This window comes from Oncorhynchus nerka, linkage group LG16 (genome assembly GCF_034236695.1).
Source record: "Oncorhynchus nerka isolate Pitt River linkage group LG16, Oner_Uvic_2.0, whole genome shotgun sequence".
NCBI classification, from domain to species: domain Eukaryota; kingdom Metazoa; phylum Chordata; class Actinopteri; order Salmoniformes; family Salmonidae; genus Oncorhynchus; species Oncorhynchus nerka.
In genome coordinates, this window is record NC_088411.1 from 22,023,311 (window position 1) to 22,045,968 (window position 22,658).

At 44.6% G+C, this 22,658-nt stretch overlaps 1 protein-coding gene across 5 annotated transcripts in view; it reads left to right on the forward strand.

The window, feature by feature from the left end:
- The first annotated feature begins 331 nt into the window (after positions 1-331).
- The window catches only part of LOC115144238 (putative sodium-coupled neutral amino acid transporter 10), a 35,838-nt gene continuing 13,511 nt past the window's right edge, over positions 332-22,658 (forward strand). The window contains exons 1-11 of one of the 5 annotated variants that reach the window (XM_029685115.2): positions 333-538; positions 723-1,010; positions 1,344-1,507; positions 1,648-1,741; positions 7,247-7,390; positions 9,682-9,806; positions 18,466-18,568; positions 18,744-18,926; positions 19,047-19,158; positions 20,216-20,322; positions 20,590-20,749. In XM_029685115.2, coding sequence (XP_029540975.1) covers positions 915-1,010; positions 1,344-1,507; positions 1,648-1,741; positions 7,247-7,390; positions 9,682-9,806; positions 18,466-18,568; positions 18,744-18,926; positions 19,047-19,158; positions 20,216-20,322; positions 20,590-20,749 — 1,288 coding nt within the window. In that variant the 5' untranslated portion in view covers positions 333-538; positions 723-914. Of the gene's footprint in view, positions 1,011-1,343; positions 1,508-1,647; positions 1,742-7,246; positions 7,391-8,071; positions 8,197-9,681; positions 9,807-18,465; positions 18,569-18,743; positions 18,927-19,046; positions 19,159-20,215; positions 20,323-20,589; positions 20,750-22,658 lie in introns of all 5 variants that reach the window. The other 4 variants (XM_029685116.2, XM_029685117.2, XM_029685118.2 and 1 more) reach the window with 4 other exon arrangements.

Here is a 22,658-nt window from a genome sequence, read left to right on the forward strand (position 1 = left end):
CCCTCAAAAGTATCTCTGGGTATAATATGAGCCAGATGCATTGGTAATAAACTGCACAGCTCTAACAAAGAACAAATCAGAGAAAATAGGCATCGTTATGAGTGCGATTGTACATCAGAGGCAATACAAGGAATCCTGTCGATGAATGTTCCTTCCACACAGGCACCTGGAGTGGGGTGGGGATTTATTTTGTTTGTATTGTATATGACGTTGGTATTTTCCCGCAATGGATATTTATTATTTATCGTTCAGAATCCATACAGTAGGTGGCGGCAATACACAAATAGGTGTAGTCTGTCATAAAACCTTAAAGACGAAGAAGAGTGAGAGCCAGATTCATACTTCCTGTGTACACGTTCAGGAAATGGTGATTTCCGTAGCTTTTGTAGTTGTTTACCTCATGGTAAATATGAAAATAAAACTTTATAGCGTTATGTGATGGATATAAATTGATAACGGTCTATTTTAACCAAGTGGACGAGTCACCGATGATAACTTAAGCTTCAACATCAAGGGAATCGAAAACTGTTAAGGTTAGGTGTGTGTTGAACAAAGTTTTTGCAACAACAAAAGCTCGATTTCCTTTCAGCTGTCAATTTTTCATTTTGAACGTACATGCACGATGCAGATAAATGTATTTTATTTCGTGAAATGAAATATAACTACATGTATTTTAGCTGAATGATCTAGTTTGCCTGTTCGGAATGTTTTGGTTTCTCTAGCTATCCTACTAGCGCCACGTCACATAGCTCTTGAAAAGGATACGCTTTGGAAAAAGCAAAGAAGAATCGGACGGATTCAACTACTGTCATCATCGTTACTTGGACCAAATAACGGCCGCAACTTTACAGTGGTCATTTCTCTACGTAGTATTGAACGTTTTTTGTGTGGTGAAGAAAACCTGAACATTCAAAATGACGGCGGCGGCTTCAAACTGGGGTTTGATCATGAACGTGGTCAACAGCATCGTTGGAGTGAGCGTTCTGACCATGCCGTTCTGTTTCAAACAGGTACGGTTTCCGCTATCTTACACCGGTCACACGATTATTCCATTGCAGATGTAGTTTATCTTATCGTGTGTAGCGACTTTGAACTCACGATAAGCTACTAGTGTGACGGCAGGCAATGAGTGAACATTTGTTCCGTGTTTACCTTTCCACGCGCCTTAACAGGTGCATTATACAGGCTGTGCACCTCATGCTTTATGCTGATCTTGACATCTTTGTACCGAATTGCAGTTTTAGGCCCCCATCATGCCCCTGTCAAACTGAAATGTGTATGACAGAGTTGCCATATTTGCAGTTTTGACATAACCCTCTCTGTCTCTGCTTCTCTCGCTCTAGTGTGGGATAGTGCTGGGGACTTTGTTGCTGTTCTTCTGTTCGTGGATGACCCACCAGTCGTGTATGTTTCTGGTCCACACGGCTAACAGCACCAAACGCAGGACCTATGCTGGCCTAGCTTTCCATGCCTACGGCAAACCAGGCAAAACACTGGTGGAGACCAGGTATGTGTCCTTTCCTTTGAGAGCCAATACTGTTTTGATGTATGTCTTGTGTCTTTAGAGCCTTGATCAAATGCTAATATCTGAATTTCTCTCCCTCTTCCTCCCACTTTCTCTTGGTCTCTCCCGCTCTTCCTCTACAGTATGATAGGTCTGATGTTGGGGACCTGTATTGCCTTCTATGTCGTCATCGCTGACCTGGGCTCTAATTTCTTCGCCCAATTGTTGGGCCTACCGGTAGGAGTCAAGAGTTTTGAATTACAGAAGCAATCAGAGAATACAATAGGGCTGCATGATTTGGACAAAATACCCAAGTGCACATGTTTTGGGCCAGATATTGCGATTATGAATTGAGATTTTTAAAAGCTTGGTAATTCCATCAGCCATGGTTAATACAAGTGTCTGGGTAGAGGACATCTCTTCTAAAATGAGATCATATGAATTAATACATACCGTGCTAACTGAATAAAAAACTAATTAAACAAATATGTTATACATATGATAGCAGATAGGATTATTGCACCTACATATTAACCAATGGAATATAAAGCTTATGATTGTGTAATTATGTATAAGTAGGCCCAATCATTGTTATAATTTACAGTGCCTTGCGAAAGTATTCGGCCCCCTTGAACTTTGTGACCTTTTGCCACATTTCAGGCTTCAAACATAAAGATATAAAACTGTATTTTTTTGTGAAGAATCAACAACAAGTGGGACACAATCATGAAGTGGAACGATATTTAAAACTTTTTTAACAAATCAAAAATTGAAAAATTGGGCTTGCAAAATTATTCAGCCCCTTTACTTTCAGTGCAGCAAACTCTCTCCAGAAGTTCAGTGAGGATCTCTGAATGATCCAATGTTGACCTAAATGACTAATGATGATAAATACAATCCACCTGTGTGTAATCAAGTCTCCGTATAAATGCACCTGCACTGTGATAGTCTCAGAGGTCCGTTAAAAGCGCAGAGAGCATCATGAAGAACAAGGAACACACCAGGCAGGTCCGAGATACTGTTGTGAAGAAGTTTAAAGCCGGATTTGGATACAAAAAGATTTCCCAAGCTTTAAACATGCCAAGGAGCACTGTGCAAGCGATAATATTGAAATGGAAGGAGTATCAGACCACTGCAAATCTACCAAGACCTGGCCGTCCCTCTAAACTTTCAGCTCATACAAGGAGAAGACTGATCAGAGATGCAGCCAAGAGGCCCATGATCACTCTGGATGAACTGCAGAGATCTACAGCTGAGGTGGGAGACTCTGTCCATAGGACAACAATCAGTCGTATATTGCACAAATCTGGCCTTTATGGAAGAGTGGCAAGAAGAAAGCCATTTCTTAAAGATATCCATAAAAAGTGTCGTTTAAAGTTTGCCACAAACCACCTGGGAGACACACCAAACATGTGGAAGAAGGTGCTCTGGTCAGATGAAACCAATATTGAACTTTTTGGCAACAATGCAAAACGTTATGTTTGGCGTAAAAGCAACACAGCTCATCACCCTGAACACACCATCCCCACTGTCAAACATGGTGGCGGCAGCATCATGGTTTGGGCCTGCTTTTCTTCAGCAGGGACAGGGAAGATGGTTAAAATTGATGGGAAGATGGATGGAGCCAAATACAGGACCATTCTGGAAGAACCTGATGGAGTCTGCAAAAGACCTGAGACTGGGATGGAGATTTGTCTTCCAACAAGACAATGATCCAAAACATAAAGCAAAATCTACAATGGAATGGTTCAAAAATAAACATATCCAGGTGTTAGAATGGCCAAGTCAAAGTCCAGACCTGAATCCAATCGAGAATCTGTGGAAAGAACTGAAAACTGCTGTTCACAAATGCTCTCCATCCAACCTCACTGAGCTCGAGCTGTTTTGCAAGGAGGAATGGGAACAAATTTCAGTCTCTTGATGTGCAAAGCTGATAGAGACATACCCCAAGCGACTTACAGCTGTAATCGCAGCAAAGGGTGGCGCTACAAAGTATTAACTTAAGGGGGCTGAATAATTTTGCACGCCCAATTTTTCAGTTTTTGATTTGTTAAAAAAGTTTGAAATATCCCATAAACTTCATGATTGTGTCCCACTTGTTGTTGATTCTTCACAAAAAAATGCAGTTTTATATCTTTATGTTTGAAGCCTGAAATGTGGCAAAAGGTCGCAAAGTTCAAGGGGGCCGAATACTTTCGCAAGGCACTGTAAATGAAGTCAAATTGCTTTAAAAACATCTAACACATAGCCTACTTATTGCAAGGTGCAGCCTGTGATCAAAACATTGGAGTTTGGTCCAGTCATCAACGCGATGGCCTTTACCGCGTTTGGTCCAGTCAACAACGCGATGGCCTTTACCGCATTTGGTCCAGTCAACAACGCGATGGCCTTTACCGCGTTTGGTCCAGTCAACACCGCAATGGCCTTTACCGCATTTGGTCCAGTCAACAACGCGATGGCCTTTACCGCGTTTGGTCCAGTCAACACCGCAATGGCCTTTACCGCATTTGGTCCAGTCAACAACGCGATGGCCTTTACCGCGTTTGGTCCAGTCAACACCGCAATGGCCTTTACCGCATTTGGTCCAGTCAACAACGCGATGGCCTTTACCGCGTTTGGTCCAGTCAACAACGCGATGGCCTTTACCGCGTTTGGTCCAGTCAACAACGGGATGGCCTTTACCGCGTTTGGTCCAGTCAACAACGGGATGGCCTTTACCGCGTTTGGTCCAGTCAACAACGCGATGGCCTTTACCGTTTGGTCCAGTCAACAACGCGATGGCCTTTACCGCGTTTGGTCCAGTCATCAACGCGATGGCCTTTACCGCGTTTGGTCCAGTCATCAACGCGATGGCCTTTACCGCGTTTGGTCCAGTCAACAACGCGATGGCCTTTACCGCGTTTGGTCCAGTCATCAACGCGATGGCCTTTACCGCGTTTGGTCCAGTCATCAACGCGATGGCCTTTACCGCGTTTGGTCCAGTCATCAACGCGATGGCCTTTACCGCGTTTGGTCCAGTCATCAACGCGATGGCCTTTACCGCGTTTGGTCCAGTCATCAACGCGATGGCCTTTACCGCGTTTGGTCCAGTCATCAACGCGATGACCTTTACCGCGTTTGGTCCAGTCATCAACGCGATGGCCTTTACCGCGTTTGGTCCAGTCAACAACGCGATGACCTATGATGTTTGCAAGCACCGCCCTTTCAGTTGAAACTACTCATCAAGTGAAGTTTCAAAGGAATGTAGGGCTCGGTGGTAAACAACATGTGTGAACTCTGTTTCAACTTCTCCATTTTGTTATATAGTGTTGGCATGGCGACTTGGGAGAAATGCAGTCTTTTATCTCCTGTCCAGCTTTTAATTTTTTAAATTTTTTAATATTCTTGAAGCCGTCTACAGTTACATGCACACTATGATTATTGTGAATAATCAGATTTAAACATTTACATTATTTGCAAGAATACTGATTTCCCTAATGATTCTGTTTACATGGATACATCTGAAGTCAGGGTAGCCTATTTGATTCTGAGTTCGGGACATTTAAAAGTTTCTATTTAAAAACAATTTCTAAGATTAATGCATTCAGTTTACCGAACTCACCTCATTCTTGGTTTTAATGTTCATGTGTCACATGCACAAAAGAAGGAAGCTTGTGCTTTTAATTGGTATACACTTACTTTGAGTCTGATTTAGGCAGATTAAGATGAGTAAGGTGTTTACGTGTCTAGTGCCATACTCGGCCTAGTGCCATAATCAGTTTAATATAGAATTACTAGTGTGCATGTAAACGTAAGTGTAGACATAAGTCATGTCTTTGGCTATATGATAGATGGGTGACAGCCTCTGTGATTTCTGTGTGTCTGCCTGCGGGTTGTGGTTTCGTAGGGTGTTAAACTTGAAAACGCATTAGCAATCAATGCCTGCTTTAATGTACAGTGCATTCGGAAAGTATTCAGATCCCTTGACTTTTTCCACATTTTGTTACATTAGTCTTATTCTAAAATTGATTCAATATTGTTTTCCTCATCATTTTTTGCACAATACCCCATAATGACAAAGTGAAAACAGGTTTTTAGACATTATTGCTTATATATATATATATATTTAAAAATATAGCTTATTTACATAAGTATTCAGACCCTTTGCTATGAGACTCAAAACAGAGATCAGGTGCATCCTTTTTCCATTGATCAACCTTGAGATGTTTCTACAACATGATTGGAGTAAATACTGTTTATTGGATATGATTTGGAAAGGCACACACCTGTCTATATAGTTGACAGTGCACGTCAGCGCATAAACCAAGCCATGAGGTCGAAGGAATTGTCCGTAGAGCTCTGAGACACTGTTGTGTCGAGGCACAGATCTGGGGGAAGTGTACATTTCTGCAGCATTGAAGGTCCCCAAGAACACAGTGGCCTCCAACATTCTTAAATGGAAGAACTTTGTAACCACCAAGACTCCTCCTAGAACTGGTCGCCCGGCCAAACTGAGCAATCTGGGTAGAAGGGCCTTGGTCAGGGAGGTGACCAAGAACCCGATGGTCACTCTGATAGAGCTCCAGAGTTCCTCTGTGGAGATGGGTGAACCTTCCAGAAGGACAACCATCTCTGCAGCACTCCACCAATCAGGCCTTTATGGTAGAGTGGCCAGACAGTAGCCACTCCTCAGTAAAAGGCACATGACAGCCCGCTTGGAGTTTGCCAAAAGGCACCTAAAGGACTCTCAGAACATGAGTAACAAGATTCTCTGGTCTGATGAAACCTAGATTGAACTCTTTGGCCTGAATGCTAAGCATCATGTCTGGAGGAAACCTGGCTCCATCCCTACAGTGAAGCGTGGTTGTGGCAGCATCATGCTGTCGATGTTTTTCAGCGGCAGGGACTGGAAGACTAGTCAGGATCAAGAGAAAGATGAACCGAGCAAAGTACAGAGAGATCCTTGATGAAAACCTGCTCCAGAGCACTCAGGATCTCAGACTGGGGTGAAGGTTCACCTTCCAACAGGACAACGACCCTATGCACACAGCCAAGCCAACGCAGGAGTGGCCTTTCGGACAAGTATCTGAATGTCCTTGAGTGGCCCAGCCAGAACCCGGACTTGAACCCGATCGAACATCTCTGGAGAGACATGAAAATAGTTGTGTAGCAACACTCCCCATCCAACCTGTCAGCTTGAGAGGATCTGCAGAGAAGAATGGGAGAAACTTCTTAAATACAGTTGTGCCAAGCCTGTAGCGTCATACCCAAGAAGACTGGAGGCTGTAATCGCTGCCAAAGATGCTTCAACAGAGTACTGTGTAAAGGGTCTGAATACTTGTGTAAATATGATATTTAAATTTAGTATTTTTTTTTAAATACGTTTGGTAACATTTCTAAAAACCTGTTTTTGCTTTGTCTATATGGGGTATTGTGTGTAGATTGATGAGGGGAGGGGGGGAAACAATTTGATCCAATTTAGAATAAGGCTGTAATGTAACAAAATGTGGAAAAAGTCAAGGGGTCTGAAGACTTTCAGAATGCACTGTAGGTGGCTGGCTATGGCGCAATCTTCATAAAATAGGGGATGGTTCTTCTTCAAATGATTGAATAAATGTGTCGTGTTGCCTCTTGTTGTCTCCACAACTCAAAAGGTACTTTTTGCACGACACTTGGTTTCCTTGTACTGTTGCTGATTTGTTCGAACCGATTGTTTGCGTGGTATGATTGGTTAGAGATTGTGTCCTTTCTCGCCCTCCGCAGGTGTCATTTGGTTTCCGTGTGCTGCTGCTGATCACGGTGTCTCTGTTCATCGTGCTGCCTCTCAGTCTGCAGAGGAACCTGATGTCATCCATCCAGTCCTTCTCTGCCATGGCCCTCATGTTTTACACGTTCTTCATGTTCACGGTGAGACCAAAACCACACGGGTAGGGGAAGGGTACAGGGCTGCCTGCAGCAGGTGTAAGAGGGCCATACTCAGATGGGTAAAATGTTAAGAGTTTTGCTGATATACATTTTACTCGATAGGTTTTTACAAAGAATTATGGCTCTTCTATCATGATGATATGTGTTTCTAATTCCTGTTTCACACTGATAGAATAATGACTGTTGACACCATGTGACTCCCTTGCCTTTTCTTTGAACCTATTGCGAAAATGTATATATGTTGATGTTATTGTCGATGGCTCTGTGAATTTCTGTAGTATTTGCACTGCTTACACAGTTAGCCTTTAGTACTGCTACTGTAGTATACTGTAGCCTCTTTGTGCTATCCTGTGCTCTGCCCCAACCTCCTGTAGTAAAACCATGACATCTCTACTGAACACCACTGTGAGTTGGAGTACTGTTGTGTCTGGGATTAGAACCAGTCCTGGCCCTGACCTCCACCCACCTTGGTCCAGACCACTAACCCTCTAACTGATGTATCTCCCTTCCTCTCCTACTTCTTTCTCTATCACTGCCGTTCCTGACCCCCCACCCCTTCCTTTCTGACACCTCCTTTACGATTCTTTCTACCTTCCTCTCCCTTGTGACTGTTTCTCTCCTCTCCTGTGTTGCTGCTGACTGCTGTCTGGCTGGCTGCTGTAGATAGTCATGTCTTCTCTGCGTTACGGCCTGATCTCAGGCTCCTGGTTCGAGCGTGTACACCTGTGGCGGGTCAGGGGCGTCATACAGTGCCTGCCTATTATCGCCACCACCTTCTGCTGTCACCCGTAAGTAACCATGGAAACAATCCTTGAACTCCGACCTGGGGGAAGGTATCAACTCCGACGCTAAAGGGGACAAAATTCAATCCCCAACCCACCTACCACCTCCTAAAAGTAATAGCATCCTCCCTCTCAATCTCCAATCCAATCCTCGCATTTCCATTTCCTCTCCCCTCTTCAAATTCATTTTTGTTTGTCTTTAGGTTGTTTGTGTGTCTATGGTTTGGAGGAAAGGGGGTGCACAATTATTGATTGCTCAACCCTTGTCCCCCCAAACTGCCATCTGCCATCCTCTGATGTGGAGGATGCTCATGGAGCTCTCTTTCTCTGGTCCTCTGGAGCTGGATATGGGAATCAACTACAGACAGTAAATGCCGTACCGATCAAAACATCTGCCCCTTAGAAATATTTATTTATTTTCTTGATCAGTCTTTAAATTCTGCATTTTAGTTGGTTGGGCTGCACGAAATGAGTAAAAATCAAATTGCTATTTTTGTACCAAATATTGCTATTTTACTTGCGATTATTGATCAAAACACTTGGTTAAACTGTTGGAATCATAGAAATTGAATAATGATTTTAATTTTATGGTTGGAATACAGTGGGCACTTGGAATGCAGTTCTGTTTCGCATGGCAACAAATGAAAAGTAAGGGAGGAGATGGTTGTGACAGAGCAGGAACCAAAGTGTTGGTCAGTCTTTCCCATGGGAACCTAATTAGATTTAAATGGATAGGTACATTCATACAAAGATTTTAGAATGTTCTTCACCTTTTCCTCTCTGATTAAGAACAAGCTGTCTCTCATTAAGAACAAGTGGATTAGCATTAGGAGCTAACAGGAAACCTTTAGGCATATTTGCAGTTTCCTAAGGCCAACTAAGAGCAAGTTACACTAACAAATAGTATAATATAGAAAATATGTGGATTTATATTAAGAAGTAAGGTGGAAAGTTGTGTTCTTGTTTGGGAAAAATCTGTTGACTGCATGCTGTTTGGTCGATGCATGCAGAGTGAATCTCGAGCACGAGAAACTGTCTGGCTGAGTGACGGGGCGGAGAGAACTCTGTCAACTTAAGCAATAAATCCAAAGTAAAAATACGGGCCTTACAGATGGCTGTTTCAAAATAACGCAGCCTCTTGTCATATGGATATTGCGCATGTCAATATCACAATTTAGATTACCATTCGATTAAATGTGCAGCCCTACAAGTTGGGCATTGGGCATGTGTAAATGTCTAACAGGTTCGAGAGGATGATATCGTCACAGCCTTATTTGGGCAGGAGGAGACTTTTTTATCAACATGGCATATTCTGTCTCGTTTTTTAAATGTTGTGTTCAAATTCATTTTCTCCGGTTCCTCCCTTCTTCATTCTTTCACTCATGATCAGACAGGCCTTCAGAATGGGCTTTTCTCCTCCTCTTCAATCCTCCTGTTCTTCTTTTGGTTCAAGCCATAACTCCCCCCTGCTCTCCCCCCTCCCTCCCTCAGATGGTGCTGTCCTCATTCAAACACGGGCTACTCAGTGGCTTTTGGCTGGGGCGGGTCAGTTTGGTGCGCTGGGACGGTGTCTTTCGCTGCCTCCCTATCTGTGGCATGGCCTTCGCCTGTCAGTCGTAAGTACCTCCCAGTCCCTTCCCGCCCCACCTGCGCAGTCCCTGAAAGGCTGATAGGATATGGGTTTTGTTCATTAGGCACAAAAAGAAGTCAGAGACACTTTATAAAGAAATACATACCTAAACTTGTCCAATACGTTTTCAAAAGTTTCCTGTTTCATGCCTATTGAACATGACCAGGATGTAGAGTCTATAGACAGAAATAGAATGGGTAGAATGGACATGATAGTCATGTGGTCTTTCTTTCATGCTGCTCCTAATATGTTGTAAATGTGCTATTGTTGCATGTAGAACACTGATAAATGTACTGAATGGAGCATGACTACCTGCATTCATACAGACAACACAAAGGCTATAGGGTTAGTCTGCAAGGTGACGGAGACAGAGTTAGGGGTGGGGGATTTTTATTGGGAGTTTGCTGTTTCACTTTCACGGCTTCACACTTAACCAATCGGCTACTTCATTCCCTGTTCTATTGCCAGGTACTTCTACTTCTAGACGCAGTCACCTGCTGTAGTTGTATCTGTCTAATAAAAGTGCATCATGTTGTTTCGGTGTGGGTTTTATAATGGGTTGCCAGGAACGGCATTCTAGCCCTGGGAAAATATGTTATTTATCACAACAGCACTGCTTGCATACCGACTGTTGAAGCCTGGAGACGAGATGTTGATTGGAGATCTTGAGGAGTAAAGAGTAGGATCTATAATGTAACTAGCGAGAGATGGACGAAGAGAGCATTTTCTTCCTCTACATTTGACATTTGAGTCATTTAGGAGACGCTCTGACTTACAGTTGTGCATTCATCTTAAAATAGCTAGACCGGACAACCGAAAGGCAATAGATTGTTGTATTATTTTGGGGGGTAGGGTTAGGTGGCAAAACAGAGTATTCGGGTTGGGGTTTGAGCCTAGCCTGAAGGTAGCTGCTCCATAGGCAAGGACGATGGTCTTGTAGTGGATGCGAGCTTTGACTGGAAGCCAGTGGAGTGTGCAGAGGAGCGGGGTGACATGGGACAACTTCGGAAGGTTGAACACCAAGTGGGCTGCAGTGGTTGCAGGGGTAGTTGCAGGGGTTTGATAGCACAAGCGGATAACGCAGCCAACAGCGTGTTACAGTAGTCCAGACAGGAGATGACAAGTGTCTGGATAAGGACCTGCGCCACTTCCTGTGTGAGGTAGGTTTGTACTCTACAGATGTTGTAGAGCATGAACCTGCAGGAGTGAGTCACTGCTTTGATGTTTACAGAGAATGACATGGTGTCCAGGGTCATGCCAAGGTTCTTTGCACTCTGGGAAGGGGACACGTGGAGTTGTCAACCGTGATGGAGAGGTCTTTGAACGAGCAGGCCTTCCCTGGGAGGAAGAGCAGCTCCTTTTTGAGCTTGAGGTGGTGGGCCAACATCCCAGCTGAGATACCTGCGTTTCGCTACCTGGGTGTCAGTAGGGGGGGAAGTTGAAAAGTAGTTGAGTGTCATCCGCATACAAATGATAGGAGGGACCATGTGAGGATATGACAGAGCCGAGTGACTTGGTATATAGAGAGAAGAGACGGCCTAGAACCGAGCCCTGTGAGAGAACGTGGTGCAGTCAAAGATCCTCCTCACCTGATAGGAGTGGCGTGTCAGGTAGGATGCAATCCAAGAGTGCAGAACCTGAGACACCCAGTCCTGACAGTGTCAAAAGGTAGCAGGTAGATCTAGGAGGATGAGAACCGGGAGAGTGTCAGCTTTGGCAGTGCGGAGAGTCTCTGTGACACAGGAGAGCAGTCTCAGTTGAATGACCCGTCTTGAAGCCTGACTGGTTAGAGTCAAGAAGATCGTTCTGAGAGAGCTGGTGAGAGTGTTGGTCAGAGACGGCACGCTCAAGTGTTTTGGAATGAAAAGAAACAAGGGATACCGGTAGGTCGTTTTTGACGGCAGAGGGGTTGAGTGTTGGTTTCTTAAGGAGGGGAACAAACATTTTGAAGTCAAGAGAGAACAAGCCAAATAAAATGTTATTTGTCACATGTTTTGTATAACAACAGGTGTAGATTAACAGTTATATCCTTACAGGACCTTCCCAACAATGCAGAGAGATAGAAAAGTAATAATAAATACACAATGAATATCAGTGTGGATGACGGATCACCACCTCAAGCTGAACCTCGGCAAGACGGAGCTGCTCTTCCTCCCGGGGAAGGACTGCCCGTTCCATGATCTCGCCATCACGGTTGACAACTCCACTGTGTCCTCCTCCCAGAGCGCTAAGAACCTTGGCGTGATCCTGGACAACACCCTGTCGTTCTCAACTAACATCAAGGCGGTGGCCCGTTCCTGTAGGTTCATGCTCGACAACATCCGCAGAGTACGACCCTGCCTCACACAGGAAGCGGCGCAGGTCCTAATCCAGGCACTTGTCATCTCCCGTCTGGATTACTGCAACTCGCTGTTGGCTGGGCTCCCTGCCTGTGCCATTAAACCCCTACAACTCATCCAGAACGCCGCAGCCCGTCTGGTGTTCAACCTTCCCAAGTTCTCTCACGTCACCCCGCTCCTCCGCTCTCTCCACTGGCTTCCAGTTGAAGCTCGCATCCGCTACAAGACCATGGTGTTTGCCTACGGAGCTGTGAGGGGAACGGCACCTCAGTACCTCCAGGCTCTGATCAGGCCCTACACCCAAACAAGGGCACTGCGTTCATCCACCTCTGGCCTGCTCGCCTCCCTACCACTGAGGAAGTACAGTTCCCGCTCAGCCCAGTCAAAACTGTTCGCTGCTCTGGCCCCCAATGGTGGAACAAACTCCCTCACGACGCCAGGACAGCGGAGTCAATCACCACCTTCCGGAGACACCTGAAACCCCACCTCTTTAAGGAATACCTAGGATAGGATAAAGTAATCCCTCTCACCCCCTTAAAAGATTTAGATGCACTACTGTTCCACTGGATGTCATAAGGTGAATGCACCAATTTGTAAGTCGCTCTGGATAAGAGCGTCTGCTAAATGACTTAAATGTAAAATGTAATGATAACAATAACTTGGCAATATACTAGGACTGACCCCAATTATTCGACTAGTCGATAGGCTGTTGGTAGACCCAAGATATTCTTTAGTCGAGCAGAGGCAAATATATACCCTACCGTTCAAAAGTTTGGGGTCACTAGAAATGTCATTGTTTTTGAAAGAAAAGCACATTTTTGACCATTAAAATAACATCAAATTGATCAGAAATACAGTGTAGACATTGTTAATGTTGTAAATTACTATTGTAGTTGGAAACAGCAGATAATATAGATTTTTAATGTAATATCTACATAGGCGTAAAGAGGCCCATTATCAGCAACCATCACTCCTGTGTTCCAATGGCACGTTGTTAGCTAATCCAAGTTTATAATTTTAGCAGGCTAATTGATCATTAGAAAACCCTTTTGCAATTGTTAGCACAGCTGAAAACTGTTGTTCTGATTAAAGAAGCAATAAAACTGGCCTTAGACTAGTTGAGTATCTTTAGCATCAGCATTTGTGGGTTCGATTACAGGCTCAAAATGGCTAGAAACAAATACCTATCTTCTGAAACTCGTCAGTCTATTCTTGTTCTGAGAAATGAATGCTATTCCATCTAGAAATTGCCAAGAAACTGAAGATCTCGTATAGCGCTGTGTACTACTCCCTTCACAGAACAGCGCAAACTGGCTGAACCTAAATAGAAAATTGAGTGGGAGGCCCCAGTGCACAACTGAGCAAGAGAACAAGTACATTAGTTTCTAGTTTGAGAAACAGACGCCTCACAAGTTCTCAACTGGCAGCTTCATTAAATAGTACCCGCAAAACACCAGTCTCAACGTGAACAGTGAAGAGGCGACTCTGGGATGCTGGCCTTCTAGGTAGAGTTGCAAAGAAGAAGCCAAATCTGACGGGCCAATAAAAGATTAAGATGGGCAAAAGAACACACACTGGACAGAGTTCAGAGTTCTGCCTAGAAGGCCAGCATTCCGGAGTTGCCTCTTCACTGTTGATGCGCACCTGATTACGCATAGAATAAGGCCTATAGGCTACCTGGCCTGCTCGCAAATGTAGGCATATAAAATGGGCCCATTTGGGGATGTGGTAGTATTTCTGATTGGCTTAATGCACCACCACTAATGAGCTGTGGAGCTTCTCAAAATAATGTTTTCTTCACCTCAAACAGCAAGTAAACAAAGTTTTTACACTCTGGAGGGCCCAGAATTGTATACAATGTTCAATGTACAATGAACTTCAGGCCAGACCCAAGTTAATAGTTGATCCAATGTTTCAAGGTTATTGCAGACAGGCCATGTGTAGCCATTGCGATTTATCGGATATTTATTTTTATCAGGATATTTTCTACCTGCAGGCTGCAATGTTTTTATTTGTTGGCTTTAGGCTATTTTTTACATAGTTTTTCATTTAGATTTGGATAGAATTTTGGTTAACCACATGACAATGATTTTAAGATACGAATACGTTATTATAAACGAAAGAAACTGTCCTCCTGAAAATGTTCTATGAAAACCATAACTGGCACACAAATCGGTAGAAATGGTAAGATAAATCGGCATTACACATGAGAAAGGTTGCCGACTCCTTGTTTAGCATGTTACCGACAACTTCAGGAGAGTAACGGCAGAATCGGCGAAAGCCAGTAGGAGCGGGAAGAGGATTGTCGGGACAGGTTCAGTTTTATTTTCTTCTTGTTATCTTGATCTCTGACTCCCTCTTGAGTCATTTGTGTCTTATTTCATCAAACAGTGAGCTTAAAGCATCAGGCATGCTCAATGCATATATAGTTGACCATTCGCAATGCCAAGCGTCGGCTGGAGTGGTGTAAAGCTATTGGACTGTGGAGCAGTGGAAATGCGTTTTCTGGAGTGATGAATCACGCTTCACCATCTGGCAAGTCCGATGGACAAATCTGGGTTTGGCGGATGCCAGGAGAACGCTACCTGCCTGAATGCATAGTGCCATCTGTAAAGTTTGGTGGAGGAGAATTAATGTTTTTCATTCTAGACGATTCAGTTTAAGCAACAGTTTGGGGAAAGCCCTTTCCTGTTTCAGCATGACAATGGCCCTGTGCACAAAGCAAGAGCCATACAGAAATGCGTTGTCAAGATCGGTGTAGAACAACTTGACTGGCCTGCACAGATCTCTGACCTCAACCCCATCAAACACCTTTGGGATGATTTGGAATACCGACTGCGAGCCAGGCCTAATTGCCCAACATCAGTGCCTCACCGCACTAATGCTCGTGTGGGCTGAGCGGAAACAAGTCCCTGCAGCAATGTTCCAACATCTAGTGGAAAGCCTTCCCAGAAGAGTTTAGGTTGTTATAGCAGCAAAGGGGAGACCAAGTCATATTAATGCTCATGATTTTGGAATGAGATGTTCGATGAGCAGGTGTCTACATACTTTTGGTCATGCAGTGTACATGGGGTACAAGTACCAAGTCGATGTGCAGGGGTACGAGGTAGTTGAGGTAGATATGTACATATAACCTATGAATAAAGTGACTATGCAACGTGATAGGTATTGAACAGTAGCAGCAGTGTATGTGATGAGTCCAAAAAAAAAGACTTGCAAAAAGGGTCAATTCAGATAGTTTGGGTAGCTCTTTGGTTAACTATTTAACTAACAGTTTACCAGTTTTATTTCTTTAGCGTAGATGCTGTTCAGGGTCCTATTGGTTCCAGACTTGGTACTTGGGAGGGGGAATGGGGTCAAACAGGCAGGTTGTCGGGTGGCCGGACCTCACCAGTTGCAGGATTAGAGGGGAGATAGAGGTCAAGGTGTAGGGTAGTTCTGTGTGAGTGGGTTCAGTGGAATCAATAGGCTGAGTGAATGAGGAGCGTATGTCGTCAACCTTCTTTTCAAAGTGGTTGGCAAAGTCGTCCACAGAGGGAGATGGGTGGAGGATTAAGGAGGGAGGAGAAGGTGTAAGAGTTTCCTAGGAGTAGAGGTAGAAGCTTGAAATTTAGAGTGATAGAAAGTGGCTTTAGCAGTGTATACAGAGGAAGAGAAGATAGACAGGAGGGAGTGAAAGGATGATAGGGTCTCCAATAGTTTAGCTTCCTCCATGCCCGCAATCCTGTTCTGTAAGCTCGCAATGAGTCACTCAGCCAAGGGGCAGGAGGGAAGGGCCGAGCCGGCTGGGAGGAAAGGGGATTGTGCGAGTCATAGGATGGAGAGTAGAGTTGAAGAGGCAGAGGCAGGAGGGAGGATTTAGCAGAAGGGGGAGATGATAGGATTGAAGAGGAGAGAGAGAGGGAGAAGATGGCAACGGCACACAACCATCTGGGTAGGGGCTGAGTGGGTAAGGTTGGAGGAAATGGAGACCGAAAAGGAAACATATTAGTGATCAGAGACCTGGAGGGTGGTTGCAGTGAGATTAGTAGGTAAAAAGCCTCTAGTAAAGATGTCAAGCATATTTCCTGCCTTATGAGTGGGAGGGGACTGGAGAAGAGAGGTCAAAAGAGGCAAGGAGGGGAAAGAAAGAGGTGGAAATACATTATTTAAGGCAGACGTTGGGAGGTTGAAGTCACCCAGTATGAAGAGCTGTGAGCCATGTTCAGGAAATTGGCTTATCAAGGTGTCAAGTTCATTGAGGAACTCTAAAGGCACCTGGTGGACCAAAGATGACAACAATGTTAAGCTTGAGTGGACAAGTGACAGTAACAGTATGGAATTCAACAGCATAATCCACCCACCCACCCATCCATCCCTCCCTCCCTCCATCTTCACCTCCATCTGCATGTTCTGTCACTGCCTCCTCTCTTCTGTCATTGCCATGGTGCCTGGGATGAAAGGGGAAGGGTTTTGGGTGGGTGGGGGGTTAGGGGTGTGTTTGGGGTTGGACTGGGTTGTGTGTTCGGATTTAGGGTTTGACTGGTACATACGCTTACGGTTTGCATGGATGAAGTGTCTTAAGGGAGTTTTTTGGAGGTGATTGGGTAAGGTTTATTGGGTGAGTTTTTAATTTTGGGGGGGGGGTGGGGGTGGGAGAGGCTGACTGGTGCTGAGACTGGAATAAGACTTAAAGACAAGAATAATTATCCCACTGAGGTAACAATACTCTCGTGTGTGTGTACGCATGCACGCACGGGCCTGTCCTAGTGTGTGTGTGTGTGTGTGTCACACTCTAGCGGTGATGAATGTTATTTGGCAGGGCCCTCTGTTGGCCAGTGGTCAGACAGAGAGCGGAGCGCTGCTCGACTCCATGCTGCTTCAGCCAAACCGCTAATCAGACCAATGGACGGCTGCCATCTAATGTATTCACACACTGATTAAACAGCTTTCAACACATACGCTTTTTATTACCTTTTATTAAAGCTGTTTACGTTCATTTATAACATGACTTAATATCACCATTAACCAGGCCAAGACTATAGAGTTATCAAACTGTGCAGTCATAGAATAGACAAACACTAATGAAAATGTCCCTCTGTGATACTGCTGTGGAGTCAAACAAACTAGATAAGCAATATGAAGACCATGTCTGTCCCTCTACCCAAACATGCTGGAGTGTTAGTTTCAGTTTGACTTCAAGAAGTATTTCAAATAAATAGCTATTGTACGCTGTTTTACAGACCGTATAAACCGAAATAAGAAAACATACTTTGGACTATTTTACAGATGGTTGTAAACTATAAATAGAATGAAAAAACATTGGAATGAGGTATATTGAGAGAATGTACAGTACTCTACAGGTTTGAGGTCTCGTTCCAGTAAGCTGTTTTATTTGAGCTCAGCTATAAGTTGGAATAGTTCCTGAGTTTAAACAGGCGTCAAGGAAAAGCACCGTGGGACAGTGCTGTACACCCATAAAAACCAGAAAGAGGGAGAGAATGCGGTAGAGAGACATGGTAACTGTATGCTCTCTTTCTCTCTCTCTCTTTCCCACACACACACACATACACACACACACACACAAAAGTGAGTGCAAAAAAGACGGCCAAGAAAGGTTATAATGCTCTAACCCTCGTCGAACACTAGCTGTTATATAGAAGGCCTGTAGATTCCCCTGCTAATGTGCTGCTGGCCTGTTCTTTTACAGCGCTGCTTGATGACAGACAGCCCATTCTGTCGCTTCTTTGTTTCTCAGAGATAATAACCAGCACTTTACTGCACCCCTCCCTGACTGACAGACAGCCTCACCCACTCTCATTCTCACACACATACAAACTTGTGCATGGCATCGCACGACCACGCACATGCACACACGGTGTCGCACACACACACTGTGCGGAAACCACAACTGCCTTTTTGTGAAATGACCTGTTTTTCTCTCCCTGTGTGTTAATCTAATATGATACCAATGCTGATCCTCGCTGTTCAATCTCACCATCTATATAATGAGTAGAGCTCTAAACCGACAGATACATCTTTTTACCCTCTCATGACCAATTTGCCTCGACCAATATATTATTCTTTGATTCAAATATACAAATTTGATTTTAATTTGATTATGATCTTTAAAAACCCCCAAAACATTGAATTATCCCCAGTTGATGTTGACGGCTGTTGTGTCTTTAGAGAGAGAGACCAGACTACAAAGTTTGTACTAAAACTTTAGCTTTTTCTAGTAGAGCACAAAGTTTGCCCTGAAATGTGACCTGTCTAGTCCTGTCTGATGTGGCAGCTGTAGTTTGTGTGCTGGTTGTTTGTTTACAGGCAGGTGTTGCCTACCTACGACAGTCTGGACGAGCCCTCCATCAAACGCATGAGCACCATCTTCACCACCTCCCTCAATGTCGTCACCACCTTCTACATCACGGTGAGTGGTGTACGCTGATGTCACTTCCTATCTCGATGTCTTCACCGCATAGTACATCGTTCTATACTGCATGATGGTTTAGGTGTGTGTGTGTGTGCGTGGCTTTTGAATTTATCACTGTGATTTTCCCCTCTTCCCTCATTCCTTCCTCTATTCCTCCTCTCCTCCTCTCTAGGTGGGCTTCTTTGGTTACGTCAGTTTCACGGACGACATAGCCGGTAACGTTCTGATGAACTTCCCTTCTAACCTGGTGACAGAGATGATCCGGGTGGGTTTCATGATGTCAGTGGCTGTGGGCTTCCCCATGATGATACTGCCCTGTAGACAGGCCATCAACACCATGCTGTTCGAACAACAGGTGAATCTATACACAAATGAAGGTTAACACACACAGTAAACAGTAATAAGAAATTATCATTCCCTAACCAGAAGAGCTTTACTGTAGAATACTGTTATAATGAGTCTTTTTGTCCCCCAGCAGAAGGACGGGACGTTTGCTGCAGGGGGGTACATGCCTCCACTTCGTTTTAAGATGATCACCCTTGCCATCGTCTTCGGAACCATGCTGGGAGGCATCCTCATCCCCAATGGTGTGTGTTTGTATGTGCGTGTGGTGCAGGCGGGCATTCACGTGTGTGTGTTCACGTGTGTGTGTGCGCGACTGTTCGTGTGTTCTTATGTTTGTATGTCCGCAGGCCTTTATGATGCATGTGTTGTTTTATGTGTGTGTTGTAACTCAAGCTTTTTACGACGTGTTTGAATATGAGTTTATGACTCAGTGACTGTCACACTCTTAACACACTCCTTAAATCACACCTCTACTTTTATCTCCTCTGGACGAACAGACAGGAAGATAGCGCTATTATTCTCCCTTCCCCACACACACACACACATACACCCCCTCTGGCTCATAGACCCCCACAGCGCACATTTGTTCTTTAGTGGTCTCCGTTAGTTGTCTGTGTGCTGTAATAATGATCTAGATGTGAAGGTTGGGGTGAGTTTGAATGTTTTATTCATCTTGTTTGGTAAGGCTATTTGTTAGGGCTGTGTTTGGGTAGGGACACACACACACACAGACACACACTGCTGTGTTTGGCTGGGGTGTGTGTATCTAATCAGGCTAATAGAGAGGAAGGGGGTGGAGGGACTCTAGGGGGAACAGACACTAAATCTGAGGGACACAATATAGCCTGGGTTCCCAGGATGAGAGATGGGGCCTGGGCCCAGCGCCCAGACAGACCTGCCCAGGGGAGGGAGGGGTTGGGTCAGGAGGAGGATGGCACTGGTACTGGCTTGAAACACAGGTTCTGAAAGTGAAGCTTGTAATAGATTAGATCAGGGGGGTGTATGTTTGTGCTTCATTTGGGACAGGGCCATGGGCAAGATGGGTTGAAAGATGGTGTGGAGATACTGACTTCTGATTGAACAGGAAGGCTAAGCCCTGTCCCTGTACTGTATGTATGGTGTGGAGGTGCAGGAAGAGGTGGAGAGAAAGATGAGAGCAGATGAGGAGGATGAGGACTGTTAGCCTGGCTGACGCACAGACCCACGTGGTACACTGTCAGCTAGAGTATGTCGCTTTAGCCAACCAAGGGATTGTGTGTGTGTGTAACTAAATGTTTCTCTATGCTCTTATGTCTGTAGTGGAGACCATCCTGGGACTGACTGGAGCCACCATGGGCTCCCTCATCTGCTTCATCTGCCCCGCACTCATCTACAGAAAGATACAGAAGAATGGACTCACTGCACAGGTACCACACACACACACACACACACACACACTATCCCTACTAACCCCATCACTGACCAACATCCCTCTCTCGCTCTCTCTCTTTCTCTCTCTCTCTCTCTCTGGTGGTCTTCTGTAGCTCAGTTGATAGACCATGGCGCTTGCAACAACAGGATAGTGTGTTTGATTCCTGGGACCACACATATGTAAAATGTATACACACTTGGATAAGCGTCTGCTAAATGGTATATTTTATTATTATATAATCTTTCTCTCTCTCCCTCTATAGCTGGTGTTATGGGTGGGGTTAGGCATCCTGCTGGTCAGCACCCTTACCACGTTGTCAATCTCAGCCAGTGACTCCACCCCCAAGCAGGCCCCTCCTCCCCCTGCATCGGTCAAGAGTGCCATCTTTGGGGTCCTTCCTGATGTTCCTGATATACGGAACGGTACAGCCCACATATTATTATTATAGCCACAGGCCATGTTCCATCGCCGAGTTCCATCGCCGAGTCAACTTTCCATTCTATTCTGTTCTTTGTTATTCTATTCTAATCCGTTCCAAATCTGCAATGTTCAAAACTCCAAAGTTCACATTTTGATGTCATTGTTGGAGAGAGAGGTGCAGAAAAGTGAGAGTATAGAGAACAAGAGCCAAAAGGTGAAAGCAATCTTAAAACAAAGAAATATGGAACCGCAGATAAAAGGGGGAATATATTGGGTTTTTGACTGACAGACAGCTAGACAGACTGACAGACAGGGGTAGAGGATAACCACTTGATAATATCGAAGAGAAGCAAGCGTTTGACATTGATGGAGCCAGAATGATGCCCTTCAAACTCCAGTGGTTTCCCATCTTCCCCTTATCCCCCCACTCTCTCCCCCTTTCCTTCTCCCTCTTTCCCCCTCACCTACTCCCTCTCCTCTTCCCCCTTTCCTGGGCAGTTGAAATGCCTGCTAGCTCTTTCCTGTAACAGTGGTATCAGATGGAGGTGGCATGGAGGGAGGGGTTGAGAGGTACAGACAGAGGAAATGAGGGGAGAGATGAGTGAGACAGGAGGGCTGGGGTTCGGGGCTTGAGGGGTTTTGGTAAGAGGAGAAGAGGGGGATCGTAAAAATGAGAAAGAGCTCCACAGATAGGAGCAAGGACAGTTCACACAGCCCCATCCTCTGCCTTCCGTTTTCCTCTTTCTATCACTCTTTATCTCGCTCTCTCCCTCCCTCTGACTGATAGTCGCCCACTTCCTTCCACACCTGTTTCCTGTTTATTGCAGATTAGTGAGGCCAGTAGAACAGAAGCATGGGTCTCTCTCTCTGTACACTCTTGTCATTTTCTCTCCATTCTCTCCTGATTCTCTCTTAGACTGTACTGTAGCAGGTATGTCAGCATTAGTGCTGCATCTCTTTATAGTTTAGATCTCTGCTGCCATCTAGTGGATCTCACACTCACACATATTGGTATATACAGTGCATTCAGGAAAGTATTCAGACCCCTTGACTTTTTCCACATTTTGGTACGTTACAGCATTATTCTAAAATTGATTAAATAAAAATGTTCCTCATCAATCTACACACAATACCCCATATTTACTAAGCGAAAACAGGTTTTTAGACATTTTTGCAAATTGATTAAAAAAAGATAACTTATTTACATACAGTACCAGTCAAGTTTGGACACACCTACCTCATTGAAGATTAAAAAAATAAAATTAAAATAAACTATTTTCTACATTGTAGAATAATAGTGAAGACATCAAAACTATGACATAACACATATGTAGTAACCAAAAAAGTGTTAATCAAATCCAAATATATTTTAGATTCTTCAAAGTAGCTACCCGTTGCCTTGATGACAGCTTTGCACACTCTTGGCATTCGCTCAACCAGCTTCATGAGGAATGTTTTTCCAACAGTCTTGAAGGAGTTCCCACACAAATTCAATTGATTGGTCATGATTTGGAAAGTCCCACAGTTGACAGAGCAAAAACCAAGGCATGAGGTTAAAGGAATTGTCCGTAGAGCTCCGTGACAGGATTGTGTCGAGGCACAAATCTGGGGAAGGGTACCAAAAAACATCTGTAGCATTGAAGTTCCCCAAGAACACAGTGGCCTCCATCATTCTTAAATGGAATAAGTTTGGAACCACCAAGAATCTTCCTAGAACTATCTTCCTAGAGCTGGCCACCCGGCAAAACTGAGCAATTGGGGGAGAAGGGCCTTGGTCAGGGAGGTGACCAAGAATCCGATGGTCATTCTGACAGGGCTCCAGAGTTCCTCTGTGAAGATAGGAAAACCTTCCAGAAGGACAACCATCTCTGCAGCACTCCACTAATCAGACATTTATGGTAGAGTGGCCAG